Consider the following 26,165-nt stretch of genomic DNA (forward strand, 5'->3'; position numbering starts at 1 on the left):
CTTCGAATCTATCATATCCACCTTTTTACGTTCATACACGTTGTCGTTCTCTAATTCTGTGATTTTTGTCTCTGCCCATTGTTGTTCGAATTCTCTAATATATTCTCACGACTGACACCCTCCCCTCGCGAGACTTATGCCAAAGTCGCAAGGGAAAGGACAGTCACTGGTACGTCATGCAGAAAATCACATCGTCACAGTCGCATACCCAAAACTCGACCCCTCCAATCCCCTCGCCACCAGCGAGAACTGCTGTGCTGCTTCTCTCGTGCGCTTCACAGATCGAGAACTGAATGACGCAGACGACCGTGATTAGTCAGTGGCGAGTCGAATCTAGAGAGACAATGACAAGGACGAAAGGCGTACCTAAATACAGCCTTGACAAACTTCTCCTTCGCGTCCGGCCCCGCTCTGGACTGCACAAAGTCATTCTACAATTCAATAATAACACATCAATATCCATCCTTACGCTCATAAAGGATATGAGACTCACCGCAAAAAGCACCTCGCCCATCCATACCCTACTCTCCGCCGGATACTTCGTGACCAACGTCCCCAATAGCTCAATCAAGTTCTGCGTCGCACTCCTAGGCGCCACGCCCGCGAAACCGGCAAGAATGGCGCGCATGATGGATGGGCCGTGTGTTTGGACGAGGATGGAGCGGGCATCGCCGAGAGTGTCGGAGGCGTGGGTGCGGTTGATGAGTGTGGTCTGGACGTGGCGTTGTAGGGGTGAGCGAGATTGGTGAGTTTAGGGAGAGGCTTCAAGCATGTGTAAAGGAGAGGGCGGTACGTACGAGGAAGCCAGAAGCGGCGACCAGCGAGTATCGTTCTTGTAGCGCGAGGGATGTGATGGCGCATCGGACGAGTGCATCGAACACTTCTCCTGGTAGCTGGTAGAACGCCGCTACGAAGTGATGTGCGGCCTGATGTAGAATGACAACAGTTGCCGTTAGCGAAGCCACCGATGACAAAATACATAAAGCGTGGGATGCTTACCTTCTCCATACACCCAAAGAAGGCCTGCACGATATCTGGATTCTATAGTCTCAAATCAGTTCCACCTCTCACAAACACTCCAAACAATCACCTAAAACAAAAGAAGAAAAAAGGTAAAACTCACATCTTCCATCCCCCCAATCTGTCCCAACCCAAACATCCCCACCGTAACCTCAACCAACAACCTCACCACATCCCTCACCATCCCCAGCACCTCCGCACTCGGCTGCACCTTCAGCGCCTGCGCCCGCGAGCTGATCGAGAACGGCGGCGGCGCGTCGAGCTGGACGATGAGCATGTTTGCCAGGGAAAGCCACACGGCTGTGAGGTGGCGTTGGGCAGCTCTGCAGACGAGTTCGAGGAGGGGGGCTGGTGGGAGGGAGATCAGGGTCGCGTCGGAGGGGAGGGCGGTTATTGATTTGAAGAGGTCGCTTATCGCCTGGCACATTCACATCCACCACACAATATCACACGATTAGTGCGATGCGGTGGAACCGGAACAACGGACGAGACTCGAACTCACATCGCTCATCGCGGCATCCTCGCACCAAAGATCGACCACGGCCCTGATCGCCTCTACCATTCCCTCCCTGACCTTGACCATTCTCGGATCGTCCCTGGCCGACTGCATCCTGTGCGACTCGGCCGCGACGGCAGAGTCGTCTTCGAGTGCGATGATGTCCGTGGTCCGTGTGAGGCCCTTGGAGACGCCGGTGAGGGCCTGCAGTTGAGAGATGGCGAGGAGGCGGGATTCTTCAGGAAGCTAAAAGGGAGGGCAAGGGTGTTCAACCTTGGTACGACGCCTGTTATGTGTTACGGGGGAATAATTCGCACCTGTGACGAAGATCTCAAGGCTTCGAACAGCTTCGCCACCACCGGGCTCACGATCGCCTACAATTCCGCAGAAAAAACAAATTCAATCCCCAGAATTCGCCCAACCCTCCACCATCCCATCCGGCATCCCATTCACGAAAGACATCAAAAAAAAGAACGTACCTCGACGCTTCCAACCCCCTCCTCCGGCGGCAACGCCTGCACCACACTCGCAATACTCTGCAACACCTTCGCCCTCTCCGTCTCCGGCAACCCCGTCCCTACACCTCCAGCCAGCTGCGCATGCAGTTCCCCGAACGCGGCGATGTGCGGCGCGAGCGCGGTGCGGTTCGCGTCGCAGAGATCGCGGAGGGCGTTGGCGGCTTGGAGGGAGAGCGGGTTGTAGGCTTGGTGTGAGAGGAGGGAGAGGGCGGTGGTTCGATTCGTGGTTGTGGTTGGGTTGGTGATGGTGGTTCGTGAGGAGATGGGTGTGGATGCGGATGTGGATGCGGTGGGTGAGGAAGGTTGTGGTGGTGGGGAAGATAGAGCAGAGACGACGTAGGAGATTACGGTCATCAGGAGAGGTGAGGACGGCGGGAGGACGGTGAACCATTGTGCGTATGAGCCTATCGTACGCATCAGAATCAGTTAGGTTCACGAGGTCATGGTGAGTACAACGCGAAAGAGGCACGGCGAGTACGACTTGTACTGTAAAAAAGACGAACCAATAAGTCCCAACGTAGTCCTCCTCAACCTCGTATGTCCACTCGTCGGCAACCTCCCCAGCACCTCTGGTCCAAAAAGACGTTCTAGCGAAGGCTCGCGCTCGTCCTTCGGGACGGCCTCCTCGATGGACATGAGACAATGAAGGGAGGCTTCGATTTCCTGTGTGTGTTTGAGGTGGGTAGTTGGGTATGTACACGGCAAATCCGAGAATAGTTAGTTCAGGGGAATCAGAAGGACAGACAAAGACAAGGATGCGAGGGGAAGCGAGGGGAAGCGAAGCGTACCTCCCACATTCCGATCTCAGGCGGTTTCGACAGCCGCTCGACTATATCGTTCACGTAGTACGCGACCATATCTTTCCGGAGGATATAGTACCTGAACACAGAACATTAGCATACAACCGCGAATTTACACACAAGTAACGTGTGCGAGATGATGCAGAGGACGGGGGGAAAGGGTGAGAGGAGGGACGCACGCATTGATCAACGTATCGCCCACATCCCTTCGATACCTATCACAACGACTAAAGTCAGTCTCCCTACCAAAACGACAGGACAATCCACTTACACTTGGAACCTGTCCACCTGGTCTACAAGCGCATCGTACAAGCCGCCAACACGAAGCATCAAGCACCAATGATGAGATGAGATCAGCACGAAGAAATCAGAACGCATACATCGACTCAAAAATGCACAAACACCCGAGAAAACGCTAGTGCGGAAAAGGGGAAGAGCCATCTCGTCACAAAAAAGTGTCAGAGGAACGCACCTTTTGCCCACCCAGCCCCTCCCCTCGGCCACCTCACCTTCTCCCTCAACACACCCACAAGTCTCGCATAAACAGCCCTACTCACGCCCAACATCTCCCTCTCCCTCTCTTCCTCCTCCGTTCCTCCTCCTCTTCCCTCTCCACCTTCACCTTGATACCCGTACCCACTCCCGAATCCACCCGAACTCTTCCCAAACTCGCGTTTGAGCAACTCTTCCTCGGAGGACGGCACCGGCACCTCGACGCTCCAGAGCGCCTCCTGGAAGAGATACCAGAACCCGAGCGTACTCTCGCTTTCTTCTTCGTCTATGCCGTAGTAGCCCGGTGTAGCTGTGAAAGATAGGAGGAGATGAAGGAAGGTTTGCACGAGGGTGGCTTTGGATTTTTGGGGCGTCGTAGGTGGAGGCGACTTCGACGACGAGGTAGAAGGGAGGTTAGGAGTTAAGGTGGGAAGGGAAAGGGAAGGAGAGATGGAGATAGCAAGCGGATCGAACGCAGGCTCGACCACCCGTCTCTCCACAATATTCTCAGCCAGATACTCAGTACTCTGATCTCCCAATCCCACCAACAACCGACACAACGCACTCGCCACCTCTCCCACCTCCTCCTCATCCTCCTCCATCCCACTTTCTGCCTCCCCTTCCCTCTGCCCTTCACTCCCACTAGCAAGCATCCTCTGCATCCGCTCGACGATCTTAGGTCCCCACCGCTCCATCCACACCAGCAGCGGTTCCGTCAACGTACGCGGCGCGGCCCCGTCGGCAAAGATGGAGGAAGAGAGGACGGAGAGGAGCGCTTCGGTGCTTGGGATGAAGTGGGGAGGGGAGGGCGGGTGCAGGAGTGTGAAGAGGGGTGGGAGGAGGGGGGTTAGGTCGCTGCGATTGCGGTGGAGAGGAGTGGGGGTTAGTACGAGGGTGGTGTTTGTAAGGGGAAGTGAAGAATTAGTGGGATAACGAAAGGAAGGAGGGAAGAGGAATGAAGGAGGAGTGAGAGAAGAAGATATAGATTAGCAAGTCTATCTCAATGATGAAACATACCTAGCAGGCAAAATAACGACCCAAGCCTCAAAACAGCGCATCGCAGCCTGGAACTGCCTCTCCACACCCACATTTCTAGTCCCCGTGCCCAGATCCATATCCTGCTCAAAGCCCCTTGATTGTGATTGTCGCGTCTGAAAGTCCGAGATCGCGAGCTGGAGTGTCGAGCCAATGGCTTGTGTGACGAGCGGGACGGCGTCTTGCAGGGTTTGTTGGATTTTCGCTCTGTGAATCGTCGTGAACATGTACGTATCACAAGCGTGAATATCAACAAACCACGGCGATGAAGTAAGAGAAGAATAGTATGAGAGGGACCCCAAAAACGCACCTATGTCCAACCAACATCTCCGCCCCACTCATCTCCTGCGCGACAATCTCCAGAAAATCGAGGATATGTTCCGGCGGGGCACCTCGACCGGAAAGAGAGGTTACGGAGGAAAGGACCCAGTCTGGCCATGCTGATGATGAGGACGGTGAGGATGAGGGGACGAGTTTTAGTGCGAGGGAGGTTATCTGGATGTGGGGAGATTGGCGTTAGTGGGTATTCGTACGTGGACATGGGAGGAAGGAAGGAGGTGGAGGGTGCGGTTGACACGGCTGGAAAATAAGTTGCGTGCGGCTTTGCGAGAGCACGAGAAGGTCAAATAGAGATAGCTTGTGAATGGTGTTCACAGTCCAATGCACCACAGGCATCAACCGGTCGCCAGCCAGCCGATTGGCCTCGGTGTGGACATGGTCACGACGAATGATGTCAGTACAGTGGCACAGACCGTTCATGATGCTGGCTCGCTCAAAACCAGAGTTACCGGACTGACTGACTTCAATACAGGAGGTGATGAGACAGTAATATTGCATTTCAGCACGACCGCAACCCTTGGACTCAAGGGGAGGATTAGAATTTCAGATCGTCCGAAATAATGAACACCCCGGAACCTGTTGGATCGTCCGCCACCGATCCCGTCATCCTGTGTTTTTGCCTGTCGACGACATACAATTCTTGCCACTAAGTGGCTAGAGGTCATTTGTCGCGACCAGGCCCACATCGAGAGGATTCAGATGGTGGATAGCAGGTCTATGCCTGGGGTGATGCTAACGCATGTCCGCAGACTTCCTCGTACAGCGCCTGATACGCCACACAGACAGATTTCACTGAGACAGATCGTCTCAATACCGTTGGGACAGTCAAACAGCACAAAAATGGAGAGAGAAGAGGACAGATGAAATCGCAACAATAGGGGGACGGGACAAAACAGTGGAAAGTGAAACTTGAGTGACTCAAATGTACAAAGACACTCACCGCGACAAATAGTTTTCTCAAGATAACCTTACTCCTCCCGCTCACGATACACTTCCCCGTCAAATCCAACAAAAGCTCCTTCAACTCCAACGTCCGATCCTTCGGGAACGAGTCCCTATATCCCCACAAGCAAAGAGAACATCAGCCTCATTCGCCACATCGCGCCACAATGCAACGCAAATGTGCAAGCGCGACACAAAGAGGACGAAGAAGACAAAGAAGATAAACGAAAAAAAGTAGAGAATAAACGCACCAATCCCTAGCAATCTTAACCTGCGCCGTATGCGCCCCGAAGAACTGCACGTTCCCGTCCTCGCTCTCCATCAAGAATGGAACGACCAAGCCCCACGCCTCCCATCGCTTCTGCAGCTCGAACAACTCGTTATTGAGCCGCCGCTGGTCATCTGGGGAGAGCGGATGTGTCGGTGAGGGGATGTATAGTTGTTGGATTAACTGTATTTATTGAGAGCGTGTATGGGGAAAGAGATGACTATTAGGCTTGGATGTTGCGAGGGGAGGGGAGGGAAGGGAAGGGAAGGCGGCGGGATCGTACGTTGGCGGCTTGTTGGATGTCGGAGGGAGAGAGAACAGGTAGTAGGCTTGAGGACATCTTTCTCTCTGTTGTCCTACCGTCGCCGATTTCTCTTCAGACTCGGAGGTGAAGCTGATATCAAGTTGTAGTTTGCGCCTGCCGTCATTGTAAGTTATTAGCAAATGTCAGGTTGTAAATCAGCAATAATTCAGCATACTGTATAAGCAGAGTGGTATATGCACAATCGTACAGAAGCCGAATAGACCAGCGCGAAGAAATACAAACAAGGTGAACAAAGACGACGATAGAGCACAGAAGGGTGAAATTCTGGGATATTGTAGGATATTGTGGACTTTACGTCACGCCACACGATTCCATTCTTCGGCGGTGTGGCGCTCAGATGTCGCACCGACTTGTCGCAAACTTGCCGTCGACTCGCATATGTATATGTAGGTGAGTACTCTGTCTATGTCTAATTTTTGTGTGTTTGCCTGTAGGTATATACGACCCTAGAACTTCATCATCAGCACAGTCGTTTGTTGCAGTCTGACGACTCCGACATACAATTTACCCACAGTGCTCCGTTTCTGTGATGTTAAGCCAAGGCATGAGACTTACTAGGGTCCCCGACTGAAGGCGCGTGGGATTTACTAGCACTGTCGACTGCCAGCGACTGCCTTGTGACTGGTCCATATCGGACGAGAACGTTGATACCACCTGCAACATCACTACCGCTGCTGTGCTGTATGCGAATGGGCGTCTGCGCTATATATGGGTGATGAGTCGAACTCTTATATAGCGCACAAATGGTGTCGATTCTTCCCTCGTCCCCACCGCAATCCACCTGTCAACCATCCTACCATAACTCAGTCCGTGTTTGACAGTCGAATATTCGATACTGAATGGCTTCTAACAAGGCGCGTTGTGTTTGAATGATTTTCGAGAACGCGCTAACATGAACCGCAGACTGATTTTCGATGGACACCGGATGAGGAAGACTGGCTTCTGATGCGCGTCATCGACGATGCCGGGCAATCCAAGAAGGACGGAAAGCAGGCCCAGTGGCAAAAATCTATCGTCGCCGTTCCCTTGCCGCCCTCGTCGTAGCAAGGTCGGTGGAGTGGTCGAAACTGGAGAGGAAATGATGCAGAGATGGAACGAGAATCCCCGGGTACGTGATGCCCACCATCCAGCTCTCATAAATACTGACGATAATCTGCATCTAGAGAATTCGGCGGTGGATCGGGAACCACCAGGAGAGCGTTCTCAGAAAGCACGTCGAGAACAAACCTCAGAACTTACACAAACGTCTCGCTCCGAAGCGCACCAAGCAAATTCGATCTAAGAACGCCCGCGATATGGCGAAGGCTCATCATCCGGAATTGAAAGCGAAGTGGGTAGATCTTCACCAGCAGTTCAAGGACGGCATGATTCCGAAATCGGAGATGCTCGCGGAATACAACAAGGCCGTGACCGTTTTGCTTGAAGATGAGCGTTGGAAAACTCATTATACTGCCATGGCGAGTCGTCAGGAGCCGACCCAGAAACCCTCGGCCTCGGCCTCGACGGAGACGAACGCATACAGTGTTTTTGCCTTGCCGCACATCGTCCGGTCTATGTACGTTGTTTCCGACGCTCCTCAAATTTAGCACCACTCTGACGACTACATGGGACAGTCCGTCGTTCTCCATGTCTACGGCGACAGAAGCCAACACTATGCAAGACCAACACAATGAACCAGAAGCGCACTGGGAGTACGAACGACGAGGCGAATTTGTCGATTCTTATCTTGGAATCCAGCAAGGGGGCCCCAATCTTGGAGAGTCCACCCTCATCCCACCTCAGTATGTTCCTTGTTTCGATGTGGCGATGGATGCTTATCTCTCTTCCTTTTTCCTCGTAGCCCTCAACCTGGGCCAGCTCCACGAGACGACGCGGGAGCCATGCTGATTGACTCTAGATGTCCAGAACCACCGGCGCCCGATGGAGTACTATCCCGAGCCGTTATCGCCTCGCCAGGGCACCCCAGCCAACATCGTATGCGCTCCAGCAGACTCCGTTTCACGACGCATCCTTGCAGCCCATCGGAATGGATGTTGATACATCTTGTAACTACCCGAGCTATGTAAGTCACACGAACGCGGCATGTCGTTCTTTATCGGAGTTTTCTCTGAATTTTTCTCTCGTGTTCTCCTTCAGTGGCCGTCAAATTATGCAACTACACCTCGTATGTCTTTATATCTTATACAATTATTGGGAGAATGGGCCTGTGTTGACGGACTTCGACTTGAAGGAACCGTCGAAACATTTCAGCTCCATCAAACATTCCCAGACCTCACGAACGGACATGCGTACAACGCCATTTCCTCGTCCATGGCTCATTCGCTCGGTATCCATCCTCCTCCTCCAACTCAGCCCTCCTGCGTGCAACCTTCTACATATACTGCACCTCCATTGCCTGAAGTGGCCGTCAACTCGTGCGCGGACCAAAACGACCCGCCACATACCATCGTATCTCACATTTCGTCCTCCACCGATAGCAGCTCTACCTCATCCACCACCGCCGTTGCCACTCCTCGCGATAGGTTCAAAGACTGGTCGCCTGCCGGTGACTGGCATCTGCAGAAAGCGTTCCGTGGACATACCGATCTCGTATTCGGCCTTGCATTCTCCCACAATGGGAAACTCCTCGCTTCTGGTTCAAGAGATTGCACACTCAGAGTGTGGAACGTCGAGACCGGAGAGACCGTTCTTGGTCCACTGAAAGGCCACACTGGCGCGGTTTTCTGTGTTGCATTCTCCCTAGATGACCGACGTATTGTCTCTGGCTCTCTCGATTGTTCTTTCCGCATTTGGGATGTACAGACAGGCAAACAGCTGCTCGAGTCCGAAGAGCATAAAACACCGGTCTGCTCTGTGGCGTTTTCATCTGATAGCAGCAGAGTCGCCTTCAGCGACGATGACTTCCACATCTTGATATGGGATGTAGACTCGAAGCGTCGTATTCGCTTGTTAAACCGCCCAGGACATTTTACTTTTGACCTCCACTTCTCCGCCGATGATAGATTCATCGCAGCGATCGGCAATAATAGCCTCAGCATTTGGGATCTGGACAGTGGAGAATGGGTGCCGACTTCACGACAAGCAAGATCTTTCGGCGATCTTGTTTGGTTTGGAGAAAACACACTGTGCATTCGTATTGGTGGGGAGATTCGCCGATGGTTCGATCGAGAGAGGATAATACTGGATGGGAATTTAGTCCTTTCACCTGACCGGAAATGTATTGCTGCTGGCATCGAAAGTTTGAATATCTACCTGTACTCACGAGATCCATCTCCCGAAGAGCTGGCATCAATGGACGATATCGAAGACGATTTCCTTCGATTGTGAGTGTTTTTGACCTCTATTCATTTGCTATAGAAGCCTGATGTTGCATCAATGGTATTTTTGTCAGTATACTTGTCGAAGATGACCCGGAAACAGATCCTGAGTCTGATTTCGAGTCAGACTCTCAGTCCGAGTACGACGCATGATCTCGACGACTACGCCATTCAATAACACGACGAGGGTCTTGCTCAAGAGGAGTAGGCGGGTGTGAAAGGATACGTGTGGAGGAATTGAAGGTATGAGAGTATATCCCGGACGGGAAGGTGTGGTGTGTGGGCGGGAGGAGGTTGAGGGCGGGGTTGGTCGGTCTTCCACAAGACTGTATGTGCTCTCTTGTTGTTCTCCTTTTGTCTCTATTTCGTCTTTCGCCCCGTCTTACCTATTCATCGTGTCCGAAACCAATAGACTGATCTTAGGGTACACTTCTTCAAGTTCGTCTGCGCCAACCCCCCACATCGAACTACGTACGCTACCTCTTTTGGACACACAGAACGATTCTCCACCATGAGACGGCTTCGAGTACTTTAGTGTCTGCGGTTCTCAGACCACTCTCAGACATTCTGCTGTAGTTTTCACCCTAACTCTCGGCCGGTGACCTGGTCTCGCATATACCTGGTACCGATTATTTGCATTTCCTGTTTGTTTGGTTTGTTTTTTCTTCAGACCTCGCCACATCTACATATGTACTCTCGCCACAGTGTAGAGTTGACCGGACATCGCCGGCAGCTCGATTATCTTTCAGCCTTTGTTCCGTTATATCGTCTCACTTTGTCGCGCTTCTGCTTTTGCTACAACTATCCTTTCTGTCCTTCGGCTTCTCAGTGTGGTTTGTCTGGATGAGTATCCATCATATCATCGGGCCCACGCGCGGGAGCATGACGACGGAAGAGCGAGAAGGTGGACTATCCAATTGGACATTGTTAACCCATCATTTTTCCAGGCTACGACATCCGTTCGCGACTCGGAGAACTCTGGTATAACGACCGTCTACGAAGGCACGAACGTTGACGAAAGGACATTCGAGCAAGGCCAAGGCAGGCAGACCCGACCTTTTCCGACTTCTTCGTCTTCTCCTTCTCCTTCTCGTTTGTCTCCTTTTCGCGTTCTTCGTCCTTCTTCAGCAGCCACCGATAAAACCCGCTTGCTCGTGTGCCTATGTGGTTATGTGAGCCTTTTTTTTTGCGTCTTTCTGTTGTATATTGGTTCATGTCCATTTGACCTGAGTATAGTTGTTTTATATTTATTTCCTTAGATTGTAATGCGTGCGCCTCGTTTCTCTGATCTGCCGAGGCTGCACTATGGAACAAATATGTGATTCAGCATGAACATGCACACAGCCTGCATCAATGAACCAGACGACCAGAAGCCCAGATATCAACTGAGCTCGCGACGAGCCTGGCGAGCCAGCAATGCCAAAAACCTAGGCTGCCTTTTCCCCTTTGTTTCTGGAGCTTCGGCTTCAACCTTTTTGCCGAGGTTTTCCGTTCAGAGCAGGCCGCCCCGACGTCCTCTTTTTCAACTGCCATTTTTGTGAATCGGATGAATAATCCTTTCGGAACTCGGTTCCGTCGGGTTCTTCGATGACGTGAGGGTATTGAAGTACTACGCATAATAGGGGCTTTGCGCGATATCTTACCATCTGCTCTCACGTCCGTTACCAATATTTCTTGCCTCCATTCGCATCGACTAACCCACATATCTTGCACTACTTGACCCCCCAGGATACTCAAGACATCCAATTATCAAACCTCAGCCGTCAAAACCCATGTCTACCCCAACCGATAACACCTCCTTCATCCTCCCCCGTGCTGGGGGCGGCCTCCAATCCATCTACCGCACCACTCTCATCCCTGTTCCCACACCCATAGCGCACGAAGTACTCGTCCGCATCCATGCTGTCTCCCTTAACTTTCGGGACCACGCTATGGTTAGCGGTAGATACCCCGCAACACTGAAGGAGGATCTTGTGTTGGGGAGCGATGTGGCAGGGGAGGTCGTGAGAGTGGGTGACGGAGTCACGGGGTGGAAGATTGGGGAGCGGGTCAGTGCGGTTTTTGATCAAGGGCATATCTATGGTCCTGCTCCTCGACATCGTACGTCTCTCTTTTCATTTTGTCTTTCGCACACTTTCGTACATAGGGTGTTATCTGATACTTGTGGAACCACCTCTGTCCACGCTCTGTACATTTGCAATCATTCCTTCCTTCCTTCCGTCTACCTTAGGCCAAGTTCTAGGTGGTCACATCGACGGCGTCCTCACCCAATATCGCGTCTTCCCCGAGACTGGCCTCGTTCGCATCCCGACGCATCTTAGCTACGAAGAGGCGGCGTGTTGGCCCTGCGCAGGTGTCACAGCTTGGAATGCATTGTTTGGTGCGACCAGGCTTGTACCGGGGCAGACGGTGTTGTGTCAAGGGACTGGCGGGGTGTCAATTATGGCGCTTATTTTGGCGAATGCGGCAGGTGCGAGGGTGAGTTAGTTTTCCCTTCCCCTCCGGAGACTCGAAATCTGTTGAAGGGGTAGTGGCACATTGATAATTTGTGTTGTTTTCAATTGGGCAGACGATCATCACGTCGAGCTCCGATGAGAAGTTAGAAGTGAGTTGGTTCGTGGCTGGAGTATGTTCCCAAAGGATCTCATCGGATGGTGCCCCAGCAGCTCGCAAAGAAGCTCGGTGGTACACATACCATCAATTACAAAACACACCCTGATTGGGACAAAGTCGTCCTCGAGGTCTGTAATTTTGTCTACCACTACTTTCGTCCATCACACACTCACGCCTTCGTCCTTTCCGTTCTCGTTTGCGCTTGGTGTGGGCTTATACCTAGCTCACAGACGGTGATGGCGCGCACCATGTCATCGACAACGTCGGTACCAACGAGATACATAAATCTATGAACTCTGTCGCGAATGGCGGAAGCGTCAACTGTATCGGTTTTCTTGGTGGACAACCTAAGGAAACACCTGATATTCCGATGCTTGCGATCCCGAAGGGCGCTATTGTTAGGTACGCATCCTTCTCCTCTTGTTCACCTCCCCTTCCTCTCCCAAAAAAACACATATCGCCATGGTGAAATGACGCTGACAGTTTCCTGTGGTGTACGTGACATATCGCCAGGGGCATCTACGTCGGGTCAAAGCAACAATTTGAGGAGTTACTCAAGTTCGTGGAGACGAAGGAACTGAGGCCACATATTCACAAGGTGTTCAAGTTTGAGGATACTGTGAAGGCGATTGAGTATCTTGGCTCGGGACAGCACTCGGGTAAAATCGTGATCAAAGTCGCAGAGTAACTTATAAGTTGAAGGAAGTGAGGATCAGATTAGCGGTGGTGAGGGAGGTATTGTCGATTCTGGGATAAATAAATGTAATGTTGTAGAATTAAATGCGCCTGATGATCAGGGGTAGCTGAACACCTTCGCTCTCCCTGCCTCTCAATTTCGGTTTCACGGTATTCCCTCCTAGGTGGTAGAAGTCAACAGGGATAGCGTCCTTAGGTGGAGAAAACTCGAATCGGCATAGTAAAACCGAGACGAGGATCTAGGAAAGGGACGATTATGAGATGAGTTTAGAAAGCATTCCTAAGGATTGAGTACATGCGGCGGTGACACACCTTGAATTCCGCCAGCGCTAAATGACAGGAAGTCATGTCAGTAAAACAAACGGCTAGATATTCACGAAAGGTACGTACCGAAGTTACGTCCAATGCAGACTTTCGCACTAAATAAATGTTAGCCTTAATTTTTCGAGCTTTACGAAGAACTTAAAGGTCTCACCCGTCACCAAAAGTCAGGACTCCGCCTATTCCAACGCCTCTCTCTCCAACGCCTTCCTCTAACCAACGTTCAGGTACAAAGTCTCGGGCGTTATCTCCCCAAATACTTGGCTCAATATTGAGGCCCTCTCTTATGGGAATGGATATCGTGGTGCCGGCAGGAACTTCGATGCTCGTCTGTCCAGAACCGGGAAGTGGTGTGCTTAGAGGTATGATGTCGTCCTCTACGGTCTGCCGTGGTATTGATAAAACAGCTGTTGATCAGGGACTGCATGCACAATGAAGCCATTTTTATCGTAAGGATGTTACCTGACGTGATATATCCATGAGAACAGCTTTGCATCTCATTGTCTCTCGCGTGACTGCTTCAAGATACTCTAGACCTGACTTGCCAGAACCCACAATGTCATTATAAGTAGGAGGACCGCCGTGCTTTTGTTCGAAGGCGATGAGTTCGGCGCGCAGCTTGGATTGTATCTCAGGCTTGTGAGCGAGCTCGTAGAGAAGTTCCTTAGATGACGGAGTCATTTTTGCTCTCTGAAATAACGATTATAAACGCTGATAACTCACGCCCATGACATTTGCAACGGTCTCTGATCCAGCAAAGAGGATGCCAATTATCTAAACGTGACCGTGAGGTTTATATGGCAATTTCAACAGGAACATGTACAACGTACCTCTGCTACGGCCTCATCCCTAGTCATGGTCTCTCCGTTCTTGCTCGATTGGCCTTGATTTTTGGGGAGACGTTAGCAATTAACAACGACCATGTTCAACTTGGGAGATACCCACGCAATACCTCGAGGACCTTTGCATTCATCCCAACTTCTACTCCGTCCACACCGTTATCCCACACATCCTTGGCAATCGCACCGAGTTCAGTCCGTAGTTTGGTCGCCCAAGTTTTCATCGGATTTGGTATAGCAAGCAGACTGGGAAAGCTACTGATTAATAAAGCGGCGAATCGACTGCCCATCGTATCTTCTTGAGATGGCCCGTTCGAGATGTTGCTCAGCAGCTCAGGGATAGTGCCGGTTGATGCGCTGAGATTATACGCGAACATGGTCATGGAGATGGCGTCGAGCCTATTGAAACCAAGTGAATTGTATGAGCGCGCAGCCGTTGGTAAGTCCAGCCCAGAGGTCCCGGGGCAGGAATCCGGACTAGTACTGCCATTGAATACCCGCCCGACTTATGTATACCGCCCGAGCAGGAGCCATGTCCCGATTACTGCCCAATCATTCTGCATCCGCCGAGAGTGGGAGTAGGCACACAAGATAAAACAACTCACGAGAAAGTGTGCAACTGCTTAGACACGTCTATGAGCGCCTCGTTCTCAATGCTCAACTTGTCTTCCCAGTTCTCCGAGAGCTACAAGGTAATGAGCTCTAGCTCGCCATGGAGACGAAGAATCGCTTACACGATGACTTAGGTCGAAGAAAATAGAAGATATTTCTTTGACAGAGCTCGGCCTGTGGTAATCATGTCAGGCGGAAAATCACTGCAGAAATATTTAACTGACGTCAAAGCTGGGGCCAAACGTTTGCGTCTTCGTGCATGATCATCACCTGGAAGTTTCTTCTTCTCAGTCAAGGTTGGTATGCGAGTCAACGAAGCCATGCTCACCTTCAGATGACAGCAAGCTCCTACCAAACTGATTTCGTTCGTGAGCAACCACATCGGCAAGAGACGAGAGACGTGAACGTATACGAACCCACATGTCGAGTACTTGCTTGTCTATGTCTGGCCTATGATACTTTGACGCATCGTTAAGAACATACAACGCGCCTTTGGGGTCGCCCAGAACGAGGACGGGCTCCTAAACAGTGAACAATGGGATGAGTCCTCAGATCTCCTAAAGAGTACCCTTACCATGAGGGGTTCTCGGATGAGATATGTTGGACCATATTGTTTTCGCCACTCAGGGAAACGCGTGCCAATCCGCGCCTTCTTCAGGTCTACGGAATCTCCCCATAAATAGCTCGCAGTGTCAGGCCCAGGGAGAAAGGACAAGCTTCGGATGTGAGTTAGACGACTATAAAGCTTGTGCACGAAGAATGCAGAGATGACGGCTGCTGATGTTGTGGCAAGCGAGATGGAACTGAAGTCGAAAAACATCCTACAGGTGGTCAACCAGGTTCAGCAGGGAGGGATTGGAGGGGGATTAGAGGGGGATGTGGGAACGCAATTGGAACTTGAAACAGAACGAAGCTGCTGCAAGTCATCCGTGGGCTTTGTTTGGCATGCTGTTTGCGAGACTGAATCGTAGCGCTCGCAGCCCAAACGTTCACCAGTGACCGGTGAGGCCGGTGAGGCTCGGTGACAAGGGGGAAATTCGGTGGGCGTTTGCGGAGTTTCAAAGCTGGCACGGCGCTTCCCGGCAACTTAGTCAATTTGTTTTCGCGACTCAACGCGTCTCGCAATGAGCGGTCTGGACAATCTGCCTGGAAGAGCTCTTGTTATTATCCATGACCTTCATCTTCTAGCCTGTCTATCATAAAGACTATCCGCAGTCGAAGGCTACAACCCTCGGCAGCTCCAATTCTCAGGACCCACCCAACCATCCCGTACCCCACAGACTCGGACATGGTAATGCCTACTGAGCCGCTGAGTCCGCCCACAGTGCTAGACATTCTCGCAAATCGCGATGTGTTCAAGGCATTGTACCCCTTCCATCGCCCTAACACATGGCGTCATTCTCGCACCCGACCTCCATCATCCTCTTTCCTCTCGCGCCTCATCACATCGCGCACACCAGCGAAGGACACACCTGCGGCATGCTTCTACCGAATATGCACCTTCTTTGTGCTCCAATGGACGACCGCATTCCGTCGCGAACTCGAGTACTTCTGCTGCACTCACCCCGACTGGTCCATTGCTGTCTTGCCCGACCCCTTTGACTCTGACTCGTTACGGGCGGCCGTCCTCGCTGTGCTCACGAAGCTGATGTGCGAGTCTTTCAACCGTCGTATCGATCTTGGTCTTCCACGCGATGCTCCAGCTATCATCATAGACTGGGACGAGATCCAATCTCGCCCGAAGAAGTTCGAGCATCCGCCGGAATGGGCGACGAGCACGCCGCCGTTGTCGACCAGGGCAGTCATCCCCGACGATCAAGGGGTATCGCCCAACGAAGCGGACACTAACGCGAGCTCGCACTTCATGGAGATGAACATCCTTGCCTGGACTCCGCACATACATTTCACTTGATACTTGAGGGGATCTGTCCAGGAAATCCGCATATTCAGTCCATTGTAAGTCATACGGCCTTTGAGGTCTGTTCTGCTGATCAATCCTAACTTCTTGTTCGCAGTCTGAAGATTGCTGTGAATGCTCGTAGCACGGTACGCATTACTAAATTTGTGATGTCTTTGTATTTGTGCGAATTTGTCTGACGTTTCTCTTAGAGTGTTTATTTTCCGAGTCTTGGGTCTGCAAGCTGCCACGACGTAAGTTTCGACGCGATCTCGGCCACCCCGTGGTATACATTGACATACGCAACTACTTCGCATTATTCCATCCCTTCGGTTCACCTCCGTTACTGTCCTACTTCAGTCGTTCTAACCTCCTGGTTGGTGGAATACGAGGCGACTCCACACAAATAGTGTGATAGTAGTGCATGTGTGTTCTTTTGAACTGTGTTGCGTTGACACGATACTTATCGTAAGTTGCGCCAGTCGATTCATCGTGCCCATCGCGTTGCAAAGCTGTCGTCGAATTTATGTCTTGTCGCCACAAAGGTTTCTGTGGCACCTTGAGTCACTTCCGGAACCGGACATCACTGGCTTCTGACTCGGATACAGAAAACTATTAGGGGACCGGTTTTGCCCCGTCAACATCTCAGACCCCGACAGAGAGTCATCATGTTCGAAACAAAACGCTTGATTCTTCGCGGATGGAGACCGAGCGACATGGATGATCTCGTCCTGATGCTGTCCGACTACGACGTCTTAGCCCCTATTCAACCCAGCTGGATCGTTCCCGGCGTCCCTGAAGCTAGGAAAATCATAGAATACTGGATATCTCGCACACTCTTCGTGATAGTCGAGGATAAGGAGAGCGGCGGGTTGGTGGGTATGGCGATGTTGAAGATCGACATCCCGAAGGATGCGGATGGGGAGGTTGGGATTTGCTTGGGGAAGAAATGGTGGGGTCGGGGTCTTGGGACGGAGGTAATGGAATGGATTGTTGGCTACGGGTTCAAAGGCATGGCGTTGCGGAGGGTATCTTTGTGTGTGTTTGGGTTCAATGAGCGAGCGATTGAACTCTATAAACGCATGTGCGTTCTAACTGTGGCGTGTGATATGACGAGATACTGACTTTTTCTTTAGCGGATTCGCCGTGGAGGGAGTTAAGCGCGAAGCCCTTTGGTTCGAGGGAAAAGCTATGGATACGATCTGGATGGGAATTCTGAAGAGGGAGTATGAAGAGAAATCCGGCGTTTCATAGCGTTGTATTGTGAAAGGTTCGTGACCATTGTGAATGGCGTCTCATCTCGACTAGTGCTGACGACATCAGGGCGGAAGCGACGGGAACTCTACTTTGAAGCTTGCGGTGACCACATGTTGACCGGTTTCATCGTCCTGTACCCGAGATCAGACACCACCGAACGCGACCTATATGGAATGACGCTGTATCGCGAGTTTGCCAGATTGCTATCGAAGTATGACGTTCACCGCGTTTCTTCATATGGTAACCGTTGAAGCCTCGAACTTTCAGGAAGACTTGGTTGAGGTTAAATAATTTGATGCAGCATTTGGAGGATGCATGCCAAAGGTGATATTGGGGCATATGATTCATTCCATCCAATACAGGTTCTCATCTACCTCTATAAGGGTTTGGTTACAAGCGCGCATTCACAGGTCTGTCCAAGAACTTCGCGTTCTGCCAACATTCTAACCACAGTAATACATCCTCCTTACATATCGGGGGTGCGTTCCTCAAGGTAGCGGAAGCTAGGATAGCCATCTCTGTAGAGACGACCGGCATCTCGAACGCAGCGAAACCATCGCGTTTCGGTGTAGACATGATATGATGCATCATTGGCAGAAGACGACTGGCAGGGTTCTTCCTCCGTTCGTCGTTCGTCTGGGGTGAGGTGATGCTTGTTTCGAGTCGGTGAAGCCAGTCCAAGCGAGGTATCAGTGACAGCGAAAGATCCTTAGCGATGCTGGCCATGACGAGTGTCCCAGAAACGGGGTTGGGATGGGCGATATGAGCAATGGGGACCTTCGAACCGAGGAGTTCTATGACAGATATAGCCGCCAAGCGCGCTGGGATCCAGGTTATATCCTTAATTTCAGATCATCAGAAGTGCGCGGGGAGTCTACCCAAAAGGTGTTGCCATACCCTATCGTCACCTTGCTTGCAAGGTCTCTGGACATCCACAAATCGTGGGAAGAACAAGACAGCATCAACCGGCGTTCCCCGGAGCTCCCGGCCTTTGCCGCCTATCACGTTGACCGCACATCCTTGTCCTCTGCGTTTCTGTTCCAAAGATCGCGTCGGGAATGTTTTTTATTCTGATTCGCACCATGCATGGAACATATTATTGCACTTGGGGCAGCACACTACCATTATTGCTTGTTCTACCGATTCAACTTATCGAGAGTCAACTCTACACAGTCTCCTCAAAAAGAGCTTGTCCGAGTCGTCGAAATGCCAAATTGACAAAAAAGTCAATCCTCAACAGTTTTACGATAGTTTCCCATACAGATTGATTGGGCTAAGAATTAATGTGATCTGCGTGTGACCCATATGCAACGGAGATGCACACTAGCATGTAACGAAGCACGGTCATTAGACGTTATCTGCAGCCTGAAAAGCGGACTTTTGAGTTGCAAGGCGACGCAAGCGAACTGTAAAAGTGAGAATTTTAACTAAAATTTCAGTTCGAAGGGGAAAGTGCAGGCCAGCCGTGATTGGCTGATCGACTCCATTTGGCCTGCGTCTGGCACTTACCGAGGGTTTGAAGCGAACTATGAAATAAAAATTGAAGTTTACGAGCTCTCAAGTAGCCGATTTGAAGCTCATGGAACCTCTCGGTTTTCAGGCTGCAGATAACATCTATTGACCTGTCCACAGTCTCCTTAGCCTCAACAGTAGTATCAGCGATGACTCAGATTTAAGTTGGTACAAATACAATGCTTCACTTTATTGATGAGAAATCGTACACGAGACAAATTATATATTTCAAGCAAGGTGTCCGGCGACGAAGTCGACACTTCCCCCAGTCTTCAGGCAGATACCCCATGAATTGACTGGACTTCAGCATCATGGGGAACCATTCTCCCGTTTTCCAAAAGCCATTGGGACTACCACAAACCTGCCCGATACGGGCCACTGTGGCATGCAGAGGAGTTTCACGAAGGGCTGTTTCGATGAGCGTTTCGACCACCCACTTCGACTCTGCGTATCCCTGCTCCACAAGCGAACTCGGATCTGGAAGAAATATCTCCGGACGAGATGCGGGGCGTGTCAGACCTGAAATCGAGCACGTCAGCTCTATCTATTATGGCAGGAGATATGTACGCTCGCAGAAATTGAAATAGCTTTACCTTGCAGAATGGTGAGTGACGAACAGAAAATTAGATGTGGCTGGAGTACGCGCGGCGATCTTAGACAAATGTCGATGAGGTTGCGAACTCCTGCAATCAGAGGCTCAAAAGCAGACAGCGGGGGTGTAAACTCTACAAGCCATCCATTGACGACGACGGCTGTTACAGTGGCTGAGACCTAATGAGCCCCGTTCTTATTAGATGTGTATATTAAAAATGATCATGGTACCCACCTCTTCGAAGACGGCGCTGTCTAAGCCAAAAGTCGGATGTGCCGTATCTCCCACCAGAAGCGTCAGCTTTGAAGAGAACGCCAGCAAAGCATTCAAGCCTTGCAACGCGAACTCGTCCGCTTGTCTCTCTTGCCTAGTTTTGCCATCTAGGCGTACTCGGTTCAAGGAGTAGACTCGCCGAACAGCTCGCGATTCCAATAGGAGGGCGAGTATGTTCGATCCCAGCCCACCGCGTGTACCTACCACTAGGATAGTATCGAGAGGTGATATGTTGTCGCCGGTCGATATGTCGGTGGCACCGCAGTGGGTAGGAAAACCAGTACTGTATTTTTCTATCAAAGACCACATGTCAGCGATCCGCGATTGACGTTCGGAACTCATAAATTATCTGTAGTCATCGAGTATTCAGTATCATCACTGGGACAAACTAGAAACGTACGAGAGAACATACGACTACTAGTCGTGACGCTAGTAGCGTCTGAGCAGAGATCTGTCCTGTCCGGTAAAGTCAATTTGTACCTAGCTCGTGTAAGGATGTTTTTCATGGTACTCACACGATAGCTACGATTCTGATCTAAGGAGAAGCGATGGCCGAGGAGCGAGCAGCAGCTTCTTTTTATACGTTAGATGGCGCCTGTGCACACGCCAGGTCCCAGGTCGCATAGAGTGTGCGTGTGTCTCTACCAGCGGCCGGAGCGAGGTTTCTTCCGACCGACAGCGAGGAAGTTGGATGTTGCATGTGAGGGATAAAGTTCACGAGCAGGAAACGAGCCTACTTCATAGAACCATGGGTGCACGTTGGAAGGCTGTGAGGAGGGAAGTCCGCGGATATGTATCTCAGCCTCTAGATCGGAACATGATTTCGATCCAACGTTTGCAAGCGCTACTGGGACCCAACGGCCGGTCATCGAGACTGTACATTTTCATTGCCCGTAGTAACATCGAGTAAGTAGTACACCAGAGAATATTATCAAGACAACATCAAGACGCATAGAAACACAACGCCTTGATACCCTTAAGCAGTCACTTCCACCACAGAGTGGTCTTCCAAGGTCCCATACGCGGAATCAATCTCCATCTGATACGTTTCGAGCACGACGTTTCTCCTCGGCTGCATTTTGGCAGTTAAATCGAATGGTTTCTCAGGAGAGGCAACCAGGATCATCTAAATGATCCGAAAAAACGAGTAGGCTGTCGCGCGTAAGACCAATATACCATGATAGACTTACGTCGCGAGTAACCCGGGAATGTGATTGTACTTGCGTATTGGCCTTCTCGACTGTGGCCCTATAAGATAGTTCAACAGTCATAAGGGTATCCTATGAATATTTTAGGCGGACGATGATATACCAGAAGGACTCGCGGAACTCCTCCAATCGTCTAAAGTCCGTGGGACTGAACTGGAATTCAGGCTTGAGCTGCACCAATATGCCCGGACGAGTGCGTCCCCGACCAAATAGGACGGCGAAATGGATACTAGGATGCTTGAGCAACAGAGATTCTAGATGTTAAAAATAAAAAAAAGGGTCAACACTGCAAACGATGAATAATAAAGGGCAGTAGTTACCATACGGAACAGGATTGATCTACCGACATCATTATAGATGTATCAGTCTGGGCCAGGAAAAAAAACTGAAATGCCACGAACGTTGAGGGCATTCGAGAGCACGACAAGATCGTCAGTTCTACCAAAGACCCTCCATCTGGACGGGTTTTCTGGATGTCTCTGCAAGAGATCACTGAGCGTGTATGCGGGCGTCCCGTCGACAGCCGTGTTGATGAAGCATGGAGTATGAGTTGCATTCTCGACGAGAGTCAGAGCGTAGACGCGGTCCAGGTTCAGGTCTTCTTGCTCGGTCAGAACTGGCCGGCAGTGCTCGCTGAATCTAAAATATTCCCAATCCTGCCCTAGAGAATTTAGCGGTAGATACGGCGTCAAACACCCAGTCTCTATACTACCATATTCAGCGTTTCATCAGCCAGTTATAACGATCCGCGTGAAATGAGAGGATATAAGGGACATACGCTCCATAAAATTGTGTGAGGTTGACATTTTTCTCAATGAGGGAATCGCCAACATCCTTGGCCAGGGATGCACCTCCGAATACGACGACCTTCATGGCCTTGAGCATTTCCATCCCTTGTGCATCCTTACTCCACATCTAGAGCAACCTTTTACGCATGTTATCATAAAGATAGGGAGTGAAAAACATACCTCGAGGAAAACCGGTACACAAAAGAGGACAGTACATTTCGTCGCAATCACTCCCTTCCTAAAATCGAGATGAGATCAACAAGTATGCACAAAATACATAAAGAACTCACAAGACAGCAGCTGGAGTTGGCCTGTAACGAACGGTACAGACTGTGAGAAATAAATTGAATATAAACTGGACAGAGATGTCACGTACGCCATTGGTGGAACTGTTGGGCGAAAGAAGGCCCCTACAATGCCGACCGATGCCGGCCAGCAAGTCAGACACGCTCCCATGCCATGACTGGTAAACGAATATCATGAGGAGAGCAAGTACAACACTCGTGAAGTCCACTCACAAAATAGGAATAGATTGGCAAGCCATGGTTTCCCCACATAAATCCCTTTCTCCGAAACAAGGCAGGATGCTCCACTGAAAGTAGGTTTTATGGGACAGCCCTAACGAAGTAAGACCGAAGCCACAAAGTAAGCGGTAAACAGATTGTATAAAGCAAAGTACTGACTGATTGGTTTGAGAAGAGGGGACGTCGATCCTACGGATAAAATCAATCGCAGCGTAGTATAGGTAGACAACAGATTACATTACCAGAAGAGTGAAGTATTATTGCAATACTCGACATTGACGGTGGAAGTAGGGGCGGGAGAAGGGACACATTTTCCAAGTCGGCTTGAAAGTCGCCAAACATCGGAATGGAGAAAGAAGCAATATTCTTCTCTTTAATTCCAGACAGTTTCTCGTTTGCATCGGCGACGAGGTTCTGAACTATAGAGTCTGTAGAAGTGTAGACCAGGAGAGTGTCCGTGACTGAGAAGAGATGAGCGAGACTGGTAGCACCGTTCCGAGTAGAAATCGCGAATGGAATGTGGCCGGCCCGCACAACGGCGTTCATCATCATACAATACGAGATACTGTCTGAGAGATCTTCAGCTACACGCAGTTTTTGGCGGCGCAGAGGACTTACTGACGGCAGCAAATAACCCAATGACAACCGGACCTTCATGTCCTGGGCCACAGATACTTCCAACATGCTTCTGCACAAGTTTTGCGGCCTGGTGGACAGTTCGGACGTACTGATCCATGCATATCGTAACGATATCGCCTTCAGGGTTGTCATAAACATAGACGGGATGTCTGGGACTCTGGGTACGCTGAAGGTCGAGCAGTTCGGGGACCGTCATTGAACCATCAAGTGGCCCGGCGGTGAACGTCTTGCTATGGACGGCCTGAGGGGCTGGGAACTGCGATTCATACGGGTGGTTTGGGTTGGAAGATTACGGGGCACAGACGAGTAAAATAGAAAGACAGAACCTGTACACCAGACATTGGCGGGCTGCGTCGACGGATTAGAGAACACTTCTAATGGCACAGGGTCCCTATATCGTTCTGTTGGGCGAGCGTCAATACCTGTATGATGTGACCCACCGGGCAAGGGTTTTTCTCCGAGGATTCGGAGAAGTCCCATGATGTTACGTCTTCTGATGACTTATCCTGGGAGGAAACAGGTGCGCCCTAAAATCATGATGTTCGGACCCCACAGGCCGGGAAGAGAAGCGTACAAAAATGGACAGGCAGTGACCGAATGTACAAACCCTCGGACCTGGACTGGAGCATTTTCCGTATCAGATGCAGTAGGTAGTCCGACTTCACCGCATCCACCAGTGGCTGTCCGCCGCACAACCTGGGATTCCTCATGCACAAATAAGCCATCGTTAATCAGTCTCTCCGAAAACGATATGACGAACTTGGGTTACTCGTACTACCTTGCCTCCCATCATTGACTTGTCGGGAGTACATTTGTTTCTGTGATTAGCTGCCGCTCAATAGTCATGTTGATATGATTACGCACAGTGGGCAGCCCAGTCGTGCCCTTCATTCAACCTTCGTTCCATCAGTACGCCATGACAGTTGAACGTTGAACACCGCCCACCAATCTAAGCGCAGCATTGATATGGAATATGATCTCCTTTCATAGGCATCAAAGGCGAAGTACCGATACGGCGTCTTATGGTTCTCCAGCCCCAGGACACTTGGACCTGAAGAGCTGTAGCGAATGCTTATCCATTTACGGAAGTATTGATTTCCTTTCGCTCCATCATTCTGATACAGTAGGGGAAGAATTCAGGATCATGACACATCATGGTCGTAGTGACAAACCGACGTTAGGTTCTTATTCTCATCTCTCGACCATGAGTAGTGACGTTGGTCCAGCATAATACCAATTGCTACACGCCCACAAGGCCACCCGCAGTGCTCCTAGTCCAATCCTAGTCCCACCTTACGAACGCATGCCCGACTAAGTAGTCTCTCTGGAATTAGAACTGGATTATGCACTACCGATTTGGGAGTAGCTAGGAAAAATGTACACGAAGACGAAGTCGATGGGTCTTGTTGGGTAGGCACGCATTTGACAGCTCACATCAGTTTTGAGGGGCTAAGCGAGAAAGCAGAGGGAGAAACCTTGAAGGCAGAGCCACTTACCCGCATCCCCGGCGAGCAGTTGTGTGGCGCTATGCGCGTGGAATATTGTCAAGCGCATACGAGAGCTGCATTGTGCACTGATCAGGACATAAATGAATATATTTGATACGTCTAGGGCGGAGAATATCCTCGAAGGGTAAATACATAGTAACAAGCGACTGAAAAATGGATGACATTAGTCTAAACACTCATATTGTACGACTTCGATGGATCCAAAGAGGAAGCGATCCTCTCATGTTTCGACCCATCACTGTATGCACTATCCTGGATCGAGTTCTGCGTGATGGAAACCTCTGCAGTCCTCCGTGAATTGAATGCTAAAGGCTGGAGTGCGAAGCTTCCGGGTCCCATAACTTGGACTCCTGTACCACTATTACTTGTAGCGATTGCTGACTGCCCACCATCCCCGGAGGCGATACCAAGACCGATACGGACAATAATAAGTTCAAACTATATCATTGCGAGAATTAGCCCTTGGTTACGCTCATTAATCAGATAGACGTACTACAATCCCAATTATGGGAGGTAAAGCATCGAGAGTGATGTACTGGGCGTTGCTATTTGCCACATATGTCCCGATCATGGCCAACAGAGAGCAAGAGTATACGGCTGCGCTCTCGACAAGCTGAAGCACATAATATTAGATATCCTGAATGCGCAAATATACCAAAATCTCACTATTTCTATGACTCTCCAAAGTGACCGTCCTCGTCCAGATCTCGTGTGAGCGACAGCCCGAGATGTACTCCAGATACGGTATGATATGAGCAGTGTGCATACGGCGTTGAGGGTCAGTGTCAACGAGAAAAAGGTCAACGCCCACTTCGCCAGTGTATTGACAAAAATGAGCTGTCCAGGCTTGATGGACAGAAGAGCGTTGCATGACTGTGCTCCAACGGCTGAGGAACATAATGAGTGTCTGTTGGTAATACATGTATCGCGCCAAAAAGTCTTACATATGTCTGCCAAATACAGAAGAAATGGTAGAACCATGATTTTTCGATCCCCACTCCAGACAACGTAGCAGCGATAGAGTACAATTGTGTCTCCAATCTAGGGCAAACTTTTTGAGTTAATGAAGTAATTCAACACTTCTAGGGAAACGTACGACATTCAGCAGATAATAAATTATTGTTTTAGCCCATTCTGCGCTTTCTGCGATGTTTCCATAGTACTCCACAGTGTTTTGCCCGAGCCATGGTGGTCATAGAAGTTACTTTTCTCTGGGTATACACTGCCCATGAAAGTCAAGATACCCATGCTTATTACTGGGGCAAAGTAACAGAAATGATACATAGTAATCACTTACTCTCCCCAAAAGTAAGGATGGTATATCTAGTACATCT

The 26,165-nt window shown here is 50.4% G+C and overlaps 8 protein-coding genes across 8 annotated transcripts; 4 read left to right on the top strand and 4 right to left on the bottom strand.

Annotated features, from left to right (window-relative positions):
- Positions 1–84: 84 nt before the first annotated feature.
- STEHIDRAFT_126208 (uncharacterized protein) lies at positions 85–6,469 on the bottom strand. Its single transcript, XM_007310787.1, has 20 exons — positions 6,390–6,469; positions 6,194–6,328; positions 5,894–6,093; positions 5,641–5,755; positions 4,672–4,856; positions 4,344–4,568; positions 3,307–4,181; positions 3,106–3,127; positions 3,014–3,049; positions 2,823–2,913; positions 2,538–2,697; positions 1,996–2,438; positions 1,834–1,890; positions 1,523–1,762; positions 1,124–1,438; positions 1,000–1,041; positions 798–926; positions 494–712; positions 367–431; positions 85–289 (listed from the first exon to the last, which is right to left on the bottom strand). The coding sequence occupies exons 2-20, from the start codon at positions 6,248–6,250 to the stop codon at positions 187–189; spliced, it is 3,579 nt and encodes a 1,192-aa protein (XP_007310849.1). The 5' UTR covers positions 6,251–6,328; positions 6,390–6,469; the 3' UTR covers positions 85–186.
- Positions 6,470–7,196: 727 nt separating this feature from the next.
- Positions 7,197–9,705, top strand: STEHIDRAFT_163124 (WD40 repeat-like protein; the record flags this gene model as incomplete). Its single annotated transcript, XM_007310788.1, has 7 exons — positions 7,197–7,343; positions 7,399–7,790; positions 7,849–8,016; positions 8,141–8,297; positions 8,372–8,399; positions 8,466–9,558; positions 9,627–9,705. The coding sequence occupies 7 exons, from the start codon at positions 7,197–7,199 to the stop codon at positions 9,703–9,705; spliced, it is 2,064 nt and encodes a 687-aa protein (XP_007310850.1).
- Positions 9,706–11,324: 1,619 nt separating this feature from the next.
- STEHIDRAFT_68714 (alcohol dehydrogenase protein) lies at positions 11,325–12,853 on the top strand (the record flags this gene model as incomplete). Its single annotated transcript, XM_007310612.1, has 6 exons — positions 11,325–11,652; positions 11,783–12,030; positions 12,122–12,161; positions 12,193–12,293; positions 12,389–12,567; positions 12,679–12,853. The coding sequence occupies 6 exons, from the start codon at positions 11,325–11,327 to the stop codon at positions 12,851–12,853; spliced, it is 1,071 nt and encodes a 356-aa protein (XP_007310674.1).
- An 88-nt stretch (positions 12,854–12,941) lies between these two features.
- Positions 12,942–15,453, bottom strand: STEHIDRAFT_163126 (cytochrome P450; the record flags this gene model as incomplete). Its single annotated transcript, XM_007310789.1, has 13 exons — positions 12,942–13,100; positions 13,174–13,190; positions 13,252–13,280; positions 13,337–13,566; positions 13,645–13,845; positions 13,906–13,956; positions 14,013–14,065; positions 14,128–14,420; positions 14,627–14,706; positions 14,756–14,807; positions 14,858–14,989; positions 15,054–15,154; positions 15,208–15,453. The coding sequence occupies 13 exons, from the start codon at positions 15,451–15,453 to the stop codon at positions 12,942–12,944; spliced, it is 1,644 nt and encodes a 547-aa protein (XP_007310851.1).
- Positions 15,454–15,927: 474 nt separating this feature from the next.
- Positions 15,928–16,678, top strand: STEHIDRAFT_105911 (uncharacterized protein; the record flags this gene model as incomplete). Its single annotated transcript, XM_007310790.1, has 2 exons — positions 15,928–16,589; positions 16,649–16,678. One exon carries the CDS (start codon positions 15,928–15,930, stop codon positions 16,543–16,545), a length of 618 nt encoding a protein of 205 aa, XP_007310852.1. The 3' UTR covers positions 16,546–16,589; positions 16,649–16,678.
- Positions 16,679–17,198: 520 nt separating this feature from the next.
- Positions 17,199–17,784, top strand: STEHIDRAFT_68713 (acyl-CoA N-acyltransferase; the record flags this gene model as incomplete). The annotated part of the gene is made up of 2 exons (XM_007310611.1): positions 17,199–17,614; positions 17,667–17,784. 2 exons carry the CDS (start codon positions 17,199–17,201, stop codon positions 17,782–17,784), a joined length of 534 nt encoding a protein of 177 aa, XP_007310673.1.
- A 393-nt stretch (positions 17,785–18,177) lies between these two features.
- STEHIDRAFT_68524 (acetyl-CoA synthetase-like protein) lies at positions 18,178–23,579 on the bottom strand (the record flags this gene model as incomplete). Its single annotated transcript, XM_007310595.1, has 18 exons — positions 18,178–18,627; position 18,685; positions 19,560–19,818; positions 19,893–20,070; positions 20,126–20,501; positions 20,573–20,734; positions 20,894–20,967; positions 21,159–21,290; positions 21,355–21,412; positions 21,476–21,626; positions 21,693–21,711; positions 21,774–22,080; positions 22,151–22,287; positions 22,341–22,394; positions 22,488–22,623; positions 22,679–22,778; positions 22,915–23,262; positions 23,303–23,579. Coding segments are annotated over 18 exons (3,219 nt in total), but the record flags the coding sequence as incomplete, so codon positions are not given.
- Positions 23,580–25,306: 1,727 nt separating this feature from the next.
- Positions 25,307–25,854, bottom strand: STEHIDRAFT_68602 (uncharacterized protein; the record flags this gene model as incomplete). Its single annotated transcript, XM_007310599.1, has 3 exons — positions 25,307–25,444; positions 25,498–25,718; positions 25,776–25,854. Coding segments are annotated over 3 exons (438 nt in total), but the record flags the coding sequence as incomplete, so codon positions are not given.
- Between the last annotated feature and the right edge of the window lie 311 nt (positions 25,855–26,165).

This window comes from Stereum hirsutum, assembly GCF_000264905.1.
Source record: "Stereum hirsutum FP-91666 SS1 unplaced genomic scaffold STEHIscaffold_21, whole genome shotgun sequence".
Classification (NCBI taxonomy): domain Eukaryota; kingdom Fungi; phylum Basidiomycota; class Agaricomycetes; order Russulales; family Stereaceae; genus Stereum; species Stereum hirsutum.